This window comes from Anastrepha ludens, chromosome 6 (genome assembly GCF_028408465.1).
Source record: "Anastrepha ludens isolate Willacy chromosome 6, idAnaLude1.1, whole genome shotgun sequence".
Lineage (NCBI taxonomy): Eukaryota > Metazoa > Arthropoda > Insecta > Diptera > Tephritidae > Anastrepha > Anastrepha ludens.
Window position 1 is genome coordinate 21,650,001 of NC_071502.1, and position 20,709 is coordinate 21,670,709.

Below are 20,709 nucleotides of genomic sequence, written 5' to 3' on the forward strand. Positions count from 1 at the left end.
TCAAAGGAGTTGCATCAAATTTCGCGTAGAAAATTGAATTAAGTGCTCAAAAACACATTACCTTGTTTAAATATATTACCTTGTGTGAAGAGAAAGTGAAGTTTCACCCCGAAGTGTACCATCTTTCGCGTATTTAGTGATTGAAATGAGCAACAATATAAAAGTGTTTGTTTTAATAACTTTTGAAATCATTTTGCTCCTTAAGTTTATTACTACTGGGGTACCATCGATTAGTACCTAAGATTTTTTTATAATAACATTTCAACATCATCATAAATTTGTAGAGTTCCAGTGTGCAACATAGGGCGGGGATTCTGCTATTTCCGTGGAGCCGCAATCTTATGACGGATTCTTATAGAACTCGACAAAAGAAAACGAAATTAATTAATTGTAAATATTCTATTAATTTTGTTTTTTACTGTCAATTGCCTTTTCAATACGACGGTACACCCTGTTTCACTAATTTCCTAACTTTATCGCAATAGTGGCAACGCGTAGTTTTTATGTAGAAGAAGACGGCATAACTGCAGGTACGGTGTTTTTGCTCCGTGTGTTTTAAGTAATTTATTGGTAGAAAACTGGTGTTTAAATTGTTTAAATTAGTGAAAAAATGTGTGTTAAGTTATCAGTTTCTATATTTAAATACAACTTTAGAAGTTAATATATGTTTCAGTGCAAAATTCAGTTATTTTTATTGTATCTGACTAATGCTGGTAGATGGGTGAATTATTTTTGGGAAAAGATGCGTACAAGTGAAGTGCTTATTCATCACGCTATTATACCGATTATAAGTGTGAAAGAGAAGTGCGTGCTTGTGCAACACAATTGAAATGGCGTCCTGTCGCATGAGTCTTCATCCACATGGACCGGGATTTTTCCAAATTTGTTTAAGAAATAAAAGTTATACTGCGATTTGAAGAGCCCACGCTATATAAGCGAAGCTGAATCGACAAGTGTAATGATTTGCCGGTTTTATCATCAAATCGGTGAAAACTAATATTTATTGGCACATATTCCCATAACTACTCCATTTTGTACATTTTTTTACAAAAATTATCTCACTCTGGGTTATTTGCCTTTTGCAGTCTGCTTTCTGGACAAAGAGCGTCGCTAAAGTATTTGATGCTTTGTTCTCTTTTCCTCCCACGATTGTGAAAATAGTTTAGTGTTTCACTCACAGATTTTATAGAAGGCGAGTGTAGAAAAGAAATGCAAAAGGGTTGCCGGTTTAATCTAGCTACGGAATTTGTTTTTGCTTTATAACTTTGAACCAAATCAAAACTAATGCCGATGAGTACTATTGACAACATTTTAGTTATTTGTAATGAATGATTGTTAATTATAATCTGTTAATGAAAAATTGCTACTCTGTTTCGGCAGAAAAATACCGTTTCATTTTGATATCGAGTGCGAGAATGCGTTTGACTGGAAAAAGACAAAAATTTTGAGCAGAATAAACGTGATGGCGACATGTTCTCTCAGTCGTCTGCAAATGCCGAACAAAAAGTAATTATGAAAGAAAAGCCGAAGTACCCATGGTTACCAATACTGGTAAAAAATTCTGATAAATACACTTGGTCACAAAATGTGACATTTAGTTAAATTATATGAATCCACTGGTTGGTTTTGAATGATAATTTTGTCATTTAAATATCAAAAGTATATTTTCCTTTATTTTACAATTCTCTTTAAAGAAAAACGCATATTACACTAATTATAAATCGCATAAAGATTTGATTCTTCTCTTTTTGTTTTTATTAGTGAGTAGGCTGGCAACAGTGTGTCAAGCAAAAATTTTATAAATCAATTTCTTGTGTATGCAATTTGTGTTTCACGCTTAAAATAAGGTAAATTTCCTGCCTAAATGACGAGTTTATATAAACGTTTTAGAATGAATGATGGAACATCACATTAGCTTATATTTTCCACTGAAATTAAATATATAAAAGTGGAAAACGAAAAGGTGTATGCTATTAAATGTTCATGCGGTAAATTTGACAAAAATCGAAATGGTTTGCGAGGAAGGATGGCAAAAGGCCGAATGACGAGCAACTTGAACATGTGGATTAACGAAGAGGCGGGTTATTTGACTGGGAATATAGGAATTGTTTGCAATGTGTTCAGTTGGTTTAGAGTGGTTAATTTTGCACCGGTGTCGAAGGTGGGGGGTTAGGGCTGGTGGAATACTGCCGGCGGAGTCAGCGACATATATAACAAGACGTTGAACCACACGCACTGTTGTGGTTGGTCATTTTCACGCTTACCTTGATTTAATATTCTCTCATATTAGTAAAATTAGGTGTGTGATTGTGGATAATAATGGATATTTTTTCACATGCTTTAATTTAAATTTTTCGGATAAATATATTGTATAATTTTGTGTAGGGGAAAACATTTAATTACTTTTACTTATCAACGTGATAATTATAAAGTATAAAATAAAATTTGTTTGTGAAATTTTTCAAAATAATGAAATTTAAAAATACATGTCGCGATTGGAGTTCTTACTCCAAATCTATTTGTGGAACGATAAGGGTTTTTCGAAATTTCCTCTGGAGAAAAATATGAAGGAAGGTCTAATACAGCAAAAAATAGGTGCTATGTATATTTGTGATTTAGTGCCATTTTTTTCATTTAGACGTTATTTAGCTTTACTTTGAAATGAGTGTTTTACTGCTAAGCGGAAATGTATAGTTTAATTTTCGCTTAAACAGTTCTTAAATTTGTATTAGCTCAATATTTAATTTAATGTTTTAATTTGCATTACCCCTAAAGCTTACTTGTAAATACAGTGTACATATAAATATGAGCACACCAAATCGAAACAGCGGCGGCGGTCGCAACCAAAAAAAATTAAATTCAGGCAGCGGTGGAGGCGGAGGTGGGGATTCTGCTACACAGGCATCAAATAAGAAAACAGATGTCTCAAAGACAGAAAAAGAAAAGTCTCATCCCAAAGTAAGTCCCATCCATAGTCTCTATGTAAAAGGAGGTGTGAAACGATAAGAAACATTTCCCTTTATAATAAATGTTGTTATATCTTCTAGCCAACCGCTGAACAATTACGCATAGCCCAGATCACCAATAGTAACACATCTGAGGATCCACAAATGCGCGAAAAAGTCGCCACACTTATTGACTTGACGCAACGCTCCGAAGAGGAAGTTTGTTGTGCGTTATATGAGTGCGATAACGATATGGAGCGTGCTGTTGTTTATCTCTTTGAGACCCTACCAGTGGTAAGTTTGTGAAATGAAATATATTAATATGACTGTAAATATGGCGGGTTACCATTTAAGGGAGCATTTGAAACATCATCAAAGAAGAAAAAGAACAAAGCTGCAAGTGTCGGGCAGGAGAACGCTGGTGGTGATGGAGAATGGACTGATACCAATGCTAACACGGACAGACGCGAAAAATCACGCAATCGAAGCAGCAATCGCGGTGGACGTGGTGGCACGGACAGTCGTGGCTGTAAGAATGATATGTTTATGTTATCAAATTCATATTTATTATTAAAAATATTTAACACAGGGCGCGGCAGAGAGGCTCGCGAGAACGAGCGTAATTTACGTGATTCACGTGGCGGTGATGATCGCAATGATAACTATCGGCGTAGAGAAGGTGGAGGTGGCGGTGGAGGTCGCAGTGGCGGAGGCCGGGGCGGAGGTTATGCGGGTCGTGGTGGTCGGGGTGGTGGTCGCTTTGGTGCTGGTGGTCGTGGCACTGGTGGCCGCGGTGAACGTGGATACAATTCCCGTTCTAGCGCCAATGAGGATCATCAAGAGGTAGAGCTATGGGACAATACTATTGCTCAGAATGCTGAAAAGCAACAGCAGCAATTACAAGATGACGCCTGGGGCGATTGGGATAATGAAGAGTATGTAGGTTCACTTAAGGATAGTAAAGTATTTACGACGAGCAATCTGCCAAATCAGACTGCAGCAAGTGTGGTTAGCGGTGGTGTTAGTAATGTGAGTGGTGTAGTAAGTAGCGGTACAAGTGAATTGTTAGCGCCACCTGGGTTAGAACATCACTTGGGCACGTCCCCGCAGCAGCAGCAGCAAGGATCTCATTTGAATACGCTTGTTGGCAGCTCAATTGGGGTTGCCGGTGGCAGTGCGTCTGGAGTTGGGGGTGGCAGCAACATTGGTCTAAACGAGGACAACTCAACTGGCAGCCCCACAGCTGTGCAGCCTGCCTCAGTGTCTACAACTCCTATGATGCAATATAGTGCAGCTGTGACTAACTCACAACTGTCGCAATCACAGCCGCTGACTCCTCAGCAGCAGCAGCAACAACCGCCGGTTGTGGCAACCACTCTTAGTACTACACCGTTTGGCAGCGGCGCAGATACATTTTCGAATGCTGCCACAGCGGCTGCCAATTTGGTGCAGCAAGTTCAGCAGCAACAACAGACACAAACACAAATTAAAGCTTCGGCCACCCTTTCCGCAGAGCAATCTCAGTATTTCAATTCTTTGACATCGCAGAATGCCGCAGCAGTGCAACAACCATTGCAACAGCAACAACAGCAGCTGGCAGCAACGTATGCACAAAATGCTGCTGCCGTGCAATATCCGACGTCATACGCAAACGTATTTGGCTCAGCAGCAGCAGCCACCACAGCGGCAGCTCCTGGCCTTGGTGTAGTGGGCGCTGATCAGTCGCAAATCTCGGGTGGTGTGCAACAGCCACAAGTGCGAAGGGCACGTGCCAAATTACCACCACCATCGAAGGTAATTTAACGAGAAAATATTTACAGCAAGTTTTTAATGTAAATAACTTTGTAGATACCATCGACTGCTGTGGAAATGCCGGGCGACACGTTGAATAACATCGGTTACCTGGATGTGCAATTTGGCGGCCTAGACTTTGGCACTGAAGAGTCGTTCGACGCTTTGCCAGAGAAGTTTGGTGCGGCAGTGACAATCGATGGTCAACAACAGCAGCAACAGACACAGTCGCAGCAACTGGTACAATCACAACAGGATGTAACAACTGATTATCAAAGCAAGTCAAATGTGCAGCAACAACAAAGCACATTGTCGTCGGGCCTACAAAGTGCACAACTGGTAAGTGAATTACTTATTTTGGTGTATTTCTAGTATTTCACTAACAGCTGTAATTCAGGGCGACACATTGTCAAGTAGTTACGCACAACGGGCTACAGCAGCAGTGCCACAGCAACAACAACAACAAGTTGTCAGCGGTGGAAGTGGTGTTGGTGGTGTGGGCGTGGGTGTTGGTGTTGGTGTCTCGTCGGTTGGTGGCACTTCAAATCACACATTAGATCTATCCAAGAGCGATCCGTATGGCCAGTCACAGAGCGCAACGAACTCGACCGGTGGCTATCAAGCAAGTGCTTACCAAACCAGTGCGTCTGTTGCCAGCAAGACTGCAAATGCCTACCAGCCATCAGCCGCCGGACAAGTGTACAATAGCAGTAGTTATGCAAATGTGCAGGTGATTAGAACACAAATGCTTGAAACTATTTTTTTTATACTTTTTATTTTATTAATTTAAAATTTTCATTTTCTTAAATTGATACACAGTCGTCAGTTGCAAACACATACCAGCCGCAGTCGTACGGTTCGTATCAACAGAATTCCATGAATTCATATCAGCAACAGGTGCAACAGTCAGCAGTGAGCGCTCAGGCAGCATCTAATTCGGGCGGCGCTGTAAATGTTGGTGGTGGCAGTAGTGGCAACGCTACACAAAACATTCCCGTAGTTGGTGGCAGCGGTGGCAATAGCAATGCAAAGTAAGTGCCAACGCAACTTTATTACACTTTGACTCACTGCTTTTTTATTTTGTTACAAATTAAGTTTCGCTGATATTCGTTGACTACTGGTAGTTTATGCTTTGTTATTTTTGTTAATTTTTGCTTTGTTATTTCTGTTATTTTGTTATACAATAACTTGTGATTGCTTATTTAGTTTTGTTTTATCGAATTACCTATAACAATTATCCCAAACCAAATTCTCACTTTTTTCCTGCCCGCCAATCCACTGCCTTTGGCTTTAATGCTTACCATTAATGTTGACAACCAATAATCTAACGCAGTAGCAATACAAACACTGGATATTTGTCCTCCGGATACCCAACACAGCAAAGTGCATACCAGTCGAGCCAAAGTGTATACGGTGGAACTGGTCTCTCAAATAGCACAGGGTAAGTATTTTGAATCATAACGTTTCAAAGCATTTTAGTGTCAAATTACAATAAACAAAATCATTTGCCATACGCTACGAATCCATTGAGTCAAACACATTTTTTGTTACAAGAAATTAGGCTGGTACGAGCGTTCCTTTATGTCAAAATAGCGCTTTTATTTTCATAGAAAGTGAGCCTAGGTAGGTTCTGCTCTTTCTATTCAAGAGTTCTTTCTTGCTTCGTTTAGTAGCACTATATAACACAATATTAATATATATGCATACTAAGTCAAGCTCCACACCACCATATTCGGGTTTTCATAACCTAAGTGAATCGGATCTGATTTGGTCAATGAATGTCACTTCACCAGCATTTCTCAATAGTTTATGTTATTACACATTTCAACGGAAATTGAACTTTAAGGTAGGTAGGTGAAATGGTTGAAGTACCACTCTGGCACTCCCCAAGTAGCACTAAAGCGCCATTTTGATACTATTGTGAGACCTCCAACAGGCAGATATCTACAGCCAGGCACAGCTGTTGATGTATTGGAGAATATTGATAGGATTTGGATTGGCGCACTGCCTGCCCTAGGCTGTCGAAGATAGAAGCACCCAGTGACCTTAATCGTCTAACTGCCAGAGAAAGTGCTCAACAGTCTGATCCCTGAAAGGTCCCCACAGCTTCTGCAATGAGGGTTAAATGCTAAGTCGGGGAAAATTGAAAGCAAAATTTGTTTGCTTCCATTTCAGAGAATTGAATGCATGTTGTTGTTGTTGTAGCAGTAACTTTGCCCTGTCAGTGTAGTGTAAATCACCGGTCGCCTTCGTCTAGCTCATCTAACGGTACGCCTAGGAAACTTGCTGTTTCGACAGGTTGGGTCCAGAGAGAGACGGGTGTAAGATGAGTGGGTTTGATGGGGTATGTGGGAAGGTTGTTAGTGTCGTGCGGGGTGACTTCACATCCTGGACATACATATGTGTAGTTTGGGTTCGATTCTGGATAGGATGGAGTTTAACCTGCTACAGTAACCAGAACGTAGTTGTGCCGAATTGAATGCATTGAGTGAACTACTTCCGACGATAACCAATTCAAATCAAATTTTTGTAATCTTGGTTTTTTTCCTGGAACCGTGAAATAAGAGTCCTATCGGTATTACTAGGAGCTTTCTTACACTGAAATGGTAGTTATTATTGTTATTATGAGGAGATTCAGCACTGTGACCTGAAAGATTTTTTCTGCCCCCTTCATGGATTCAAAGTAGGCCTCTGAGCTCAACTTCCTCGAATAAATTTTGCTACAATGACGCCAATGTTTCTATCGTCACCGAGTCGTTTCTGTACCTTTTTCGTTTAGCCTATTAGCGCCGAGTTAATGGCTCGGGTGCGGATTTTAGGCCCCTCTTACGGCAGGAATCCATTATCGCTGGCAAATTCTAATTCCCCAATCCGAAGTGGTATTTTGTAAACTGTAATTTAATTGTTGGTTAATAGTTTGTGTGTTAAGATTGACGCAATGGTGCGCTATGTTTCTACAAAACATTAGGACCTATTTTGTTAAAAGTGTGAACTATATTTATGTCTTCTAGGTTAAGTTAACGTCAATATGGTAAAATAGATGGATGCATGTGCTATTTTTTTTTAAATTTAACCATTCGCTTTCAAGGGTTTTACATTTATTAATGCAATTAAAAAAAAGCGCTATGATTTTAATTATAAAAATTTCAAGTTCTTTGACCTGTTTTGCATGATTATATAAGAAATAAATCCCCGCCTAGTATTTTTTCGCGCCATTTTGAAAGGTATGGAAGTTGAAAGGTTCAAGAAGAGGCAATAATTTGTTTCTATTAATTTATCAAAATATTAATAAACATTTTTTTTATAAATTATTATCCTAGAAGTTCTTGAATTGAAGTTGAAAGTAAATTATAATAATTATTTAAAAAAATGTATCAAAACTATAATAATAATTAAAAAAAAAAATTTAATAGAATTTTTTTTTATAAATTATTGCACTAGAAGTTCTTGAATTGAAGTTGAAAATATTAAAAAAAGGCAATAATTTGTTTCTATTAATATATCAAAATTATAATAATAATTTTAAAAAATTTATCAAAATTATAATAATAATTTAAAAAAAAATTATTAGAATTTTTTTTTATAAATTATTATCGTAGAAGTTCTTGAATTGAAGTTGAAGTAGTTAATATATCAAAACTATAATAATAATTTTGAAAAATTTGTCAAAATTATAATAATAATTTAAAAAAATTTAATAGACATTTTTTTATAAATTTTTACCCTAGAAGTTCTTGAACGAAATTAAATATATAATATATTCATTTCAATAAAAGTGTTAATTAAAAAATCTGATTTTGATTAATGCGCTGAAATGATATATAATTTTTTCACTCAACAGCCATATTTTGAAAAACTTTTCAAATTTCATCTTCGGCGACTTTTATTTTTATAGATTTTAGCAATGCTTCAAAACCCTTTTATTAATCGTAATACAAACGGAAAATATTTCGGGAATTCTCTTAAATTTAAGGAGTTAGGGATAGTCAGAGGCCCGAAAAAAGGATGATTTTCAATAATTTTTTTTGTTAGCCAATTGTTTTAGTTTACAAAAATAAAAACATAGCATTAATACTTCATGTTTCGACTTGACTTTAGCAAAATTTCAAAAAAAAATATTAATAATTGTAAAAGTTATCGCTGTTTGTGTGGAGCGCGTTTCTGCAGAAGTCCCTTGCGGTGATCATCACTAGTCCTTGGAGATTCATCTAAAATCAATTGGACAAGAGAAATTAGTTTTATTAATAGATAGTCTTCTGCCTGATCGAAGCATTTTTTTTAAATTAACAATATCAGGAAATATTTTTCAGGTTTTCCAGAAAAAAATTGTGAAAAAAAATCCTTCGATCAGGCACGAATTTTTTATGTTTTTCAAAAACAGTATACATTTTAATGGAATCTACTAAGTAGTTTCAAAGTTACACTGATCACCAGTTCAAAGAACATAGTTTTGAGAAAAACGCATTTAAAGTTTTGCTATCTGCTCCGGAGCGCCCGAGCGCCCTTTGTTAATTGTTGAATAACTCTAAAAGTATTTCTCGGATTCACTTCAAATTTTCACACAATATTTTAAAGATATTATACTTTAAGAAAGTGCAAAAGAAAAAAAATTCTCGGAATACTCTGACAGTCTCTGAAATTTAAAAATCGACATGTTCAAAAATGTCTGATTGTCTGCTGTATATTATACATATCCTTACAGGATTTAATTGCAAAAACAAAAAAAAAAAATGTTTTTTCTCTCAACTCAATCATTGTAAAAATAACCTATGGTTGTATGTTTTGACTTTAATAATAATAAATAAATAAATATCTTTTTCCTGTAAGAACAAAGACGGCGAACTGGTGACCGACGTACAGAGCAATCTTAAATTATGGAGGGAACACTTCTCGAACCTATTAAACAGTGACAGCTGCGCATGTCACCGAGAAAGTGAAGATCCCGATACCCCAATCGTTGACGACGGAATTGTCGTTCCGCTACCCGATCATGACGAGGTGAGAATAGCGATAACGCGGCTAAAGAACAACAAAGCCGCGGGCGCCGACGGACTGCCGGGTGAGCTATTCAAACATGGCGGCGAGGAGCTGGTAAGGTGCATGCATCAGCTCCTATGCAAAATATGGTCGGATGAAAGCATGCCTGCCGATTGGAATTTAAGTGTGCTCTGCCCAATCCATAAGAAGGGCGATCCTGCAATTTGTGCCAATTACCGCGGGATTAGTCTTCTAAATATCGCCTATAAGGTTCTAGCGAGCGTATTGTGTGAAAGGCTGAAGCCCACCGTCAACCAACTGATTGGACCTTATCAGTGTGGCTTCAGACCTGGAAAGTCTACCATCGACCAAATATTCTCAATACGCCAAATCTTGGAAAAGACCCATGAAAGGAGAATCGACACACACCATCTTTTCGTCGACTTCAAAGCTGCATTCGACAGTACGGAAAGGAGTTACCTGTATGCCGCGATGTCTGAATTTGGTATCCCCGCAAAACTAATACGGCTATGTAAGATGACGTTGCTCAACACCAACAGCGCCGTCAGAATTGGAAAGGACCTCTCCGAGCCGTTTGATACCAAACGAGGTTTCAGACAGGGTGACTCCCTGTCGTGTGACTTCTTTAACCTGATGTTGGAGAGCATCGTGCGAGCCGCAGAACTTAATCGCTCAGGCACAATTTTTTATAAGAGCGTACAATTGCTGGCGTATGCCGATGATATTGACATCATCGGCCTTAACAACCGCGCTGTTAGTTCTGCCTTCTCCAAACTGGATAAAGAGGCAAAGCGAATGGGTCTGGTGGTGAACGAGGACAAAACGAAGTACCTCCTGTCTTCAAACAAACAGTCGGCGCACTCGCGTATCGGCACCCACGTCACTGTTGACAGTTATAATTTTGAGGTTGTAAAAGACTTCGTCTATTTAGGAACCAGCATTAACACCGATAACAATGTCAGCCTTGAAATCCAACGTAGAATCTCTCTTGCCAACAAGTGCTACTTTGGACTAAGTAGGCAATTGAGTAGTAAAGTCCTCTCTCGACGAACAAAACTAACACTCTACAAGACTCTCATCATGCCCGTCCTAACGTATGGCGCAGAAGCTTGGACGATGACAACATCCGATGAAGCGACGCTTGGAGTGTTCGAGAGAAAGATTCTGCGTAAGATTTTTGGACCTTTGCACGTTGGCAACGGCGAATATCGCAGGCGATGGAACGATGAGCTGTATGAGCTTTACGACGACATAGACATAGCGCAGCGAATAAAGATCCAGCGGCTACGTTGGCTGGGTCATGTCGTCCGAATGGATACAAACGCTCCGGCTTTGAAAGTATTCGATGCGGTACCAGCTGGTGGTAGCAGAGGAAGAGGGCGGCCTCCTCTGCGTTGGAAAGATCAGGTGGAGAAGGACTTGGCTTCACTTGGTGTGTCCAACTGGCGCCGGTTAGCACGAGAAAGAAACGACTGGCGCGCTTTGTTAAACTCGGCCAAAATCGCGTAAGCGGTTATAGCGCCAATTAAGAAGAGAAGAAATAAATATCTAAATAAATATCTATGTATGTTCGCATAGAATTTGCAGCGTTCAAAAGAAGTCATATTTGGTTGTGGCGTCAGATTTTTAGCTGCCACGTTTTAACCTTTTTGCATCATTCGACGGAATAGTCCGCGAAGTAGAACTCTCTCCTCGCCCAGAGCGGAACAAAAACCCTCCCTTATCGTACGCAATAATCCGTAATAAATTAATTTTTTGTTAAAGTTTGAGGAAAATACATAATTTCGGCAATTCCGTAACTTTTTTTTTTCATTAGAACAAGCGGTAAAAGTCTTTCAGACGCAAGTTATTGCGGGCACATCACGCATTTCGAGTGGTGATGCAAAAGGACTAAAGTAAAATATAGGAAAGAGTAGACAGAAGCAAAGACATGGATTATTTTTATTGCTATAAAAGGTGGCACAAAATTAATCATTCTATTGGAAGAATGGCGTCGTACGTCAATCATATTTGACACTTGTGAAGTAGACAGCTGCAGTATACAAACAGACAAGCAATGGAGCGCGTAAAGATCAAAATAATTGATAATAAACGCCCATCCATCAAAATATTTTTTTTTATTTAATAATCCATAAAAAATATTTTTTTTTATTCAAAATCAAATCAAATTTTGAGTCACCTGGAATTAATTTCGAATTCGATCTGATACTATTGTACCATAGGTCAAAAACCTTATTTGAAAAGCCGAAACTAAAAAATATCGGAAATTAAAATTATGAAAAGAATATCGAACTTAAGAATAGTCAAAAATAATCTGCTGTACAAAAAATGTCCAAACTTGAAAATGCCAAATAAATTACCTTCCAAAACAATAACTGAGCAGTCACCAACCTAACGCCGTCCACGGTATTTTTGCGCCCAAATTCTTTCTCGTTTGGTAACCTTAGTGGGCGCTTTAAAAAAAGTAACTCTCATCGGACCAGCTGCGGCTACTCCTTTTATAATATTGCTGCATAGGATCCTTTTCGACCGAAATAAATCTCTTTGTTTTCCCACAAAATATCATATAATATATTATTTTTCTTCTTGGCTTCTACTTCTCCGTCGATATTTTTATCTTGGCATTATGGGGGTTTTTAATTGCAACAGTTTACGGTTTCTCTTTTTTTGACTTATCGTAGGCATCTCTCGCACAAACAAAAACACATTTTTTTCTCCAACCTCTATTTGCGGCAACAGAACCGATAGGAACCGAGCTCTTTGTAATGTCAAACATACCATCAAAGAAATGATCAAGAAATATCCAAAGTTGAAGCGCTTATCCGATAGATGTGGGGTAAAGTGCGGTGCACTAGACAGGGCTAGTTTACTTGGTAGGGGGAAAACCCGAGTCATTCCGGTAACGTAGAACCGGCTGCCAGGAGAACCGAACCACCTTCCTAAACTCCTAAACTAGACTAAAGGCCGGCGGGCCAAATTTCTGCTATGAAAAAGCTCCTCATAAAAAACCGTTTGCCGTGCGGAATCAGCCTAAAACTCTAGGTCCCTCCATGTATGGAACAACATCAAGCCGCACACCGCAAATAGAAAAAGCAGTGCGGCCTGGATAGGTAAGAGTTTAGGCCGGCGGGCCAATTAGATGTCCTAAATTCAGTAGTTTTCGCGAAGCGTTGTAGGATGAGAAAAAAACAATTAGCCAAATGAAGTTTTGGGGATAGTTTAATATATATTTGAACTAAAAAAAAAAATGTGTACAATCTCCAACAATATATTGTAAGCCGAGTTATCAATAGATTCCCAGAGCGCCTGTATCCAACTCCTGTACAAGATACAACTTGCAATTTTCATCTGAAAACAAAAAAAAAAGATTATTAATTTTGATGTAATTATCTTCGATGTGAACTAAGAAAATTGGGAGAAACACGTAAAATTCGAATTTTTGGGGAAGGTAATATAGAAAAAAAAAGTGGTTTTTCAAGGAAAAAAAACTCTTCAACTGGGTAAAAAAGTCGCTTAAAAAAAGTTTTTGGATGTTTTTTTTTGTTAAATCCACAAAAAATAATCTACCCGTTCACATATGGCAAAATTGGCAACCAGCCGTCAAGACTGTTTTGAAAGGTTTTTCTTCATAGAAATTGTTTTGGTGGAATATTTTATACATAGTTTTTGATTTGTTTGTTATTGATGATATGAAAAAAGGCAAAGAGAAGCAATAGTTAATTTAAATGCGCAATTTGCGGTTAGTAATAGACAGTTGGAGGAAATCCGTAAAGGATGGCTACTGAGGTTGCAAAAAATTAAGGCGCATGCGAAATTCGATATTAATATACTTTTTATAATAAGCAACAACAGGCCAAAGCGTTTATATAGGCACGCTTTTTTGTGTAATATGATTGCCTAAATCATAATATATAACAAAAATTTTATTAGAATTATGTCCACAAACCTTTTTTCTTTGCCGGCGTCCATTCAGTTAGTTTTTGCTTTGACGTTTCTTCTTACATTTGTAATATAATTATCGGTACCACAGAAAACACAGGGTTGTACAGCAAAAAGTATATTTATAATCTGAGATTTGTTATAATCTCACGCGTACACCCTATTTTGTATGATTAATCTGGCTTTTTAATTACGGATTGAGAGTTAAGCTCGAATAAATGGATAATCTAGTTATATGTGAACCTATTATAAGACCGCCGTAGCTGAATGGGTTGGTGCGTGATTACCATTCGGAATTCACAGAGGTTGGTTCGAATCTCAGTGAAACCAAAATTAATAAAAAAAAATTTCGAATAGCGGTCGCCCCTCGGCAGGCAATGACAAACCTCCGAGTGTATTTCTGCCATGAAAAAGCTGCTCTTAAAAATATCTGCCGTTCGGAGTCGGCTTGCAACTGTAGGTCCCTCCATTTTGTGGAACAACATCAAGACGCACACCACAAATAGGAGGAGGAGCTCGGCCAAACCCCCAAAAAGGGTGTACGCGCCAATTATATATATATATATATATAATTATAAGACGCAGGTCCCCCTCTTTATCGCTTTATTACCGTTAATGCAATTAGCACGAATCTGTCGTTCTGGATTCCAAGTGAAATAGAATTGAATAATGTTCGTTATTCTGATTGCGAGCAAATCTCTTAGTTTTGCAACGAAAGTAAACGATTCGATATTCTTCTTCTTAATTGGCACGATAACCGGTCCGGTTCAAGCAGCTCACAACTTCCGGGATTAGCCTAAGTATCCTTTGGGCAGCTTCCGAACACCCGTTCGGGAGTGAGCCAATGTGAGAAAGCGAAACATCCCAGGATAGCTGGTTGTGCGCTGCAAACGAACTAAGGATAACAATTCGAGGGCTGGGTTTGAGACGCGCTACTTAAAAATCCCGCCCCAATGAAAAGATGTACAAACGATTCGATATTACCGACATTAAAAAAATCAACCCAAAATTAAGGCGGAACTGTGTCGTTTTGTTTTTCAATCCGTTTCGGGCTGCCAAATGGGAACGGATTATTAATTTTAGACACTCATTGTCAGCGTTACTGCGTGTATTGACACGTAAGACTCACCCTTCTTTTTGCAATCATTTCATAAATTATTTAAATGTCACACTTTCATGCGGCGGCTTTTATTAAACGTACGTGTATTTACCATATATTTTGTAAATGTTAAGGTAGATTTGGTAGAATATTGAAAACTAACCCATATTGTCACTGTTTTGTTACTGTTTTGTTATTGTATAGGTTCGCGGGTAGCACAAACACTTCGTCCTCTCAATACAGTAACTTTAGTTCTAGTGCTAAATTGAAGGATGCGGCAACAGCGTCCAGTGCTTCGCATTATGAGAGGTAAGTGGCCAGCCAAAATGACTGCTCTAATAAATACTTGTTTTGATTGACTCATCTGATTGCTTGATTGAACGATGAATTAAATTCATATCAACTAATCTAATACCCCCATATCTAATAAGCCTCATATGTAAATTTAGGTACTTAAAATTGTATGGGATAATTAATTATTAATATTTGTGCAATTCAACCGAAGATTATTAAATATTAAAACATGTACATAAAAAATTTCCTTTTCTGTCATTGAATCGTTGCAGTGTTTCGTCGAGCAACGTGGTGAGCAGTAGTGGAGCAGCAGGAAACTCAGCAGTGTCAGCCAATTCGGTGACGAATTCGTCTGCAACTGGCAACTGTAGGCATTGTGAAACAACAAATAAACTTAACATAACGAATATAACATATTTATGTATTTACTCTACTTATTTTCACTTGTACAGCGAACAACTCGAATGTGAACAGTAATAGCTCGAGCGTGGTGGCAAATAATAGTGTGAGCAGCGCTAGCAACAGTAATGTGAATACAAATAGCAGTAGCACTGTGAGCGGCGGTGGCAGCGGTGCTGGCGGCAGTGGTAGTGGTGGTGGCGGCGGCGGCGGGAGCAGCAGTAGCAGCAACCCCGCATCTGCAGTGGCCGCAGCAGCCGCGGCCGCGGCCGTTTCATCATCTTCAAACAAAACAAGCGCTAGTGGAATGGTGCCCAACATCCAAATGGTTAGTCAATATATTCAGACTGGATTGCCATACTATCAGCAACCAGTTTATTCTTACGAGGATATACAAATGATGCAACAGAGAGTGCCACACGTGGTGAGTTCACATATGGAGAAAATGCAAAACTAAGAAAAACCAATCCAATGAAAATTTCACAAGCATCCATAAAAAATTAAAAACAAAAAAAAAAAAAAATATTCCAACTAGGTGTTTAATCATTAATACTTTTTTGTTAATTAATTGTATACATACATACATATATTTAAATAGCTCTTTCTATTCATAGTCTTTTTACATAAACTGTTCTTTGTGGTCTAATCGCATATCAAATTCATTTCCATTTGCACATCCTAACAAACTTATTCATTTTAAAAATTCTCTATTCGTTTCTTTAGATTTCCTCTTAAATTGTATGTAAGCATCATTTCAAAAACTGCAAAGCATTTGGTCATATTTCAAACGGTACATTGGTCATTGCAAAAAAATAGAAAAAATTCGAACTGTGAAACGAAAAAAAAACATGATGTACTTATACTCATCTGATCCTTTATTTAATCAAATTACAATTGGCTGTAAATTGTGTCGTAACCGAAATTTAAACGAATCACTAAAGTGGGGAATGTGTGAAACCTCTTCAACATTGCATTCAGATTATAGTTTGAATGGGTTTACACACATTGTCTCAGTGCTCGCATATAATTTATTTTAAACATTTATTGTAAGCATTTTTAATATGTACTTAACCTCACATTATTTGGGTGAAAGCTAACCATTTACATTTTTGCTGCTCAATTTTTCAGTTTTCCTTCTCCCATATGATTTGGTGAATCTTATACCATATCCATATCCCCATGCTTATTTGTAATATTTTGTCTTTATTGCATCGCACTTTCTTTTGTAAATAATAAAATTGTTGGAATGGAACGAAGCGCACAACCGGTACAAGGGTAAATAAATGTAAATGCAAATATAAACGTAAAGCTAAAAATTTAAGTACACATTTGGCAAAGTAAAAATTTAATTGTAGTAAATGCAAATGGACCACCGTAGCTGAATTGGTTTGTGCTTGACTAGCATTCGAAAGTGTCTGGGCTCGAAAATCGCTGTAAACACGAAACACAAAAATTATAAAAAAAAAGTTTTTCTAATAGCGGGCACCCCACGGCAGGCAATGACAAACCGCTGGGTGTATTTTTTTTGTCATGAAAAAGCTCCTCATAAAAAACCATTTGTCGCTCGGAATGGCTTGAAAGTGTAGGTCCCCGTTGTAGATAGATGCACGCTACAAATAGGAGCAGGAGCTAGACCAAACACCCAATAAGGGGCGTAAATGGACCGCCGTAGCTGAATGGGGTTTCGGTAGTGCAAATAAAGAGAGATAAAAAGTGCTTTCTAAGAGGCAGTTAATATAAACAGGGTTGGGCATTTTGCACTACCACTAATTGTTGGTGGTAGTTAAAGTAAGGGTTTCATTATCACTAAATCTTCAGTTTTTCAGATTTCTATTAGGTGCGCAACTAAGTCAATAGATACCGACAGCAGTGTGTGCTAGTCGATTCAAACATAACCTAAATGTCATAAACCAAGCTTAGACATATGGTAAACAAACTGCTTCGGCACATTAGTGATTTTGTTTTGACATCATATACTTTTGGTTTTGTGAAAATGTCTGATTTTGTGCCGGATAATCGTCATTTGCGGGAAGTGTTAATTTTCCTCTTTGCATTCGAAAAAAAAAAAACGGCGGCTGAAGCGTATCGAGACCTACAAAAAGTTTATGGAGATGCTGCTTTAAGTGAAACAACGTGCCGAGATGTTGTTGTTGTTGTAGCAGCATAAACATTCCCCATACTTACATACGGAGAATGCTGCTGTAGTGACAGTCCTTGGCCGGATATAAGTCCGCATCGTTTCGGTAACGTAGAACCGACTGTCGTGGATCGGCCGAGATCGATTCCGTCGCTTCAAAGACGGTGATTTTAATGTTGACGACCGTCCGTGTGAAGGAAGGCCAAACACCTTCGAAGACGCTGAATTGGGAGTTACCCGCCAATCCATTTCCAAGCGATTGCATGCTTTGGAAATGATACAGAAACAGGAGACTTGGGTTCCTTATGAGTTAAAACCAAGGGATATTGAACGTCGTTTTTTCGCCTGTGAACAACTGCTCCAGTGGCAAAAAATGGAAGGGTTTTCTTCATGGCATCGTGAAGAGTGATGCAAAATGGATTCATTACAGCAATCCAAAGAAAAGAAAGTCATGGGGACTGCCCGGTCATGCTTCTACATCGTTGCCTCGGCCGAATATTCACGCTGCGAAGGTTATGCTATGTATTTGGTGGGACCAAGTTGGTGTTATTTATTATGAACTGTTAAAACCGAAATCATCACTGGGGATCGGTATCGACTTCAATTGATGCGATTGAGCCGAGCACTGCGCGAGAAGCGGCCGCAATACGCGGAGAGGCATGAAAAAGTGATTCTACAGCATGACAACGCTCGGCCTCACGTTGCCAAACCCGTTAAAACCTACCTGGAAACACTGAAATGGGAAATCCCCATATTCTCCCACCCGCCATATTCTCCAGATATTGCGCTGTCTGATTATCACCTGTTCCGATCGATGGCACATGGTCTAGTTGACCAGCAGAGTTCCATTCATATGAAGACATCAAAAAATTGCTTCATCCGTAGATAGCCTCAAAAGATGAACAGTTTTACCGCGACGGTATACGAGATCTACCAGAAAGTTGAAAAAAAGTAGTAGCCAGCGATGGGCAATACTTTCAATGATTCACTTGTAACCATTTTTTCAGAATAAAGTTGTATTTTCATCCAAAAAACAGCGAGAACTTAGTTGCGCACCTAATAACTATCCGCTTATTGCATTAATTATTTGCTGCGCTATGCCCAACTCTGATTACAGTAAAAAAGAAACTGTAGTGTTAAGGAAATTTGTAATTTTTAGTCGATAGATAATTCCATGACGTTAACGTTGGAAAATGATTTGGCGCGAGCGTCAGCAGTACATTGGCTTTAGAGCACCAATTTTTGAGAACTTTTTTAAGCATTTGAGTTGGCTTACCATAAATGGTGCGCCCTGTATTAGTATCTAACAAGAAATATTGGCTTATTCGCGTAGACCAATGACTTCAATAGGATCCTGTCTCATCTTTTTTAGGCCATTCTATTAGTCCATTTCTAAAGATTATCATGTCACGGCATATTTTTCGCAATTGGTTTCATGGGCAGTATGGCGTGTGGCATCGTCCAGTTGTTACTAAAGCTCTTCCAAATGCTTACCGCTTGATTTTCTTTGTTTTTGCAGAAGTAAGGCCTCCGGTCCGCAAAGCGCTGTCAGTTGTTGCGTCATCTGTTGTGAATAGGTATTGCGCCAAATATAACAAATTCGCATATAGACAAAGTTATCAGCAGTGGCCGAACGAACTGCTCTGGCTCCAGCTTTTTTTACTGGACACTGGAAATAAATTTCGGGTATAAATTGGGGTCATTCCGGTAGCGTAGAGACCCAATAGCTTAGCGCACGTTTTTTGTTTGGTAGTGGATATATAATTTGTACTTTGCAAAACAAAATAAACTTAAATTAGCTTCTAGCAAAAGATTTTTCTATTCTAAAATGAAATACTCGTAATTTGGTGCTTCGTTTCATTTTAATGTTTATGTTTTCCATACATCGCTAATTTTTGTCTTAATTATTTTAGTTTTTTAAATGTATTCAAATGTGTTTTTGTTGTTGTTGTATTTGATTTATAGCAAGGCTATTACGATCTCAACTACACTCCGACTAGTTTGGGAACTGGTCGCGATAATTTGGGCTCCGTAGCATATTCCACCATGACTGATGCTCGTTTCACAAGAACTGACAATAATTCTAGCCCTGTTAGCAATGTAAGTACATCCCTCACTGCACTTTTTTACATAAATATAATTTTCTAAATGATATTTTTTTTTAACTCCACGCAGGTGTCAAGTACAATGTCACAGCAAGCAGGCTCGAGTGGCCCAATGCTAAATGTTCCTTACTACTTCTATAGCGGAAATGTAATGCCTGGCAGTTTTCAGTACGGCACACCGGCTATTTACCCGGTATGTAGAACCATAACCTTCTTTGTTAACCATTTTTTGTGTGTTATATACAACTACATTGCATGTTTTGTAATTTTTTTATTGCAGCAGCAAATTCCAGCTGCTAACACAGCGTCTGGTGGCCAATTCCCGAAGCCTTCATACAGCACTGGTTACGGTTCGACCAGCTACGATACGTTGTCGCAAGCTTCGCAGGACTACACAAAGGGCGCTTACCCGTCGAGCGTGAATCAGCAGACAAAGTCGCAAAATGTCGCAAATCCGCCTCAAACTGGAACGAGTTCAGACATAACATCGTCCATGTACGGCAAAGGACATGTAGCGCTGAATAAAGTCAATGTAAGTAGATGTGCTGCCTGCTTGCAAGTTATAAGTACGAGTATTTATAGAATTGAATTATTTTTATATTGCAGTCGTATGAGAAACAGAATTTCCATTCGGGCACACCGCCGCCATTTAATATGCCGAATACGCAGACAGCTGGTGGCACCTCGGCTCAGCCCTACGGCATGTATTTACCAATGCCGACAGCAGGTCATCACAACATGATTCACCAACCAATCCATCAGGTAATGTAACCACAATAACGAACAAATCTCATCAACCAGCTAGTTACTATTTTCTTGCGCACACAACATTCATCAGCTGTGCTAATAAGCAAATACTATTTGTACATACATGTGTAACTTTTACCAGACCCCATATCCCCGCATTTGTGTTTATCTTATACTATTAACCTCGATCGGTGATCTGTAAATACACGGTTTTAATAACTCATACACAACGAACGGATCAATTCATGCTTAGAA

General features: G+C 38.5%; 1 protein-coding gene across 17 annotated transcripts in view; it reads left to right on the top strand.

Annotated features, from left to right (window-relative positions):
- The first annotated feature begins 486 nt into the window (after positions 1 to 486).
- Positions 487 to 20,709, top strand: part of LOC128868661 (protein lingerer) — a 32,945-nt gene continuing 12,722 nt past the window's right edge. For 2 of the 17 annotated variants that reach the window (XM_054110983.1, XM_054110989.1), the window contains exons 1-16: positions 1,456 to 1,506; positions 2,776 to 2,958; positions 3,048 to 3,239; positions 3,300 to 3,474; positions 3,535 to 4,739; positions 4,794 to 5,075; positions 5,134 to 5,466; positions 5,556 to 5,767; positions 6,070 to 6,177; positions 14,977 to 15,081; positions 15,339 to 15,433; positions 15,519 to 15,889; positions 19,568 to 19,702; positions 19,778 to 19,900; positions 19,988 to 20,239; positions 20,314 to 20,469. In XM_054110983.1, the coding sequence (XP_053966958.1) occupies positions 1,471 to 1,506; positions 2,776 to 2,958; positions 3,048 to 3,239; positions 3,300 to 3,474; positions 3,535 to 4,739; positions 4,794 to 5,075; positions 5,134 to 5,466; positions 5,556 to 5,767; positions 6,070 to 6,177; positions 14,977 to 15,081; positions 15,339 to 15,433; positions 15,519 to 15,889; positions 19,568 to 19,702; positions 19,778 to 19,900; positions 19,988 to 20,239; positions 20,314 to 20,469 (3,963 nt within the window). In that variant the 5' untranslated portion in view covers positions 1,456 to 1,470. Of the gene's footprint in view, positions 613 to 692; positions 714 to 1,455; positions 1,507 to 1,758; positions 1,848 to 1,952; positions 1,989 to 2,775; positions 2,959 to 3,047; positions 3,240 to 3,299; positions 3,475 to 3,534; positions 4,740 to 4,793; positions 5,076 to 5,133; positions 5,467 to 5,555; positions 5,768 to 6,069; positions 6,178 to 14,976; positions 15,082 to 15,338; positions 15,434 to 15,518; positions 15,890 to 19,567; positions 19,703 to 19,777; positions 19,901 to 19,987; positions 20,240 to 20,313; positions 20,470 to 20,709 lie in introns of those variants that run through there. The other 15 variants (XM_054110986.1, XM_054110990.1, XM_054110998.1 and 12 more) reach the window with 13 other exon arrangements.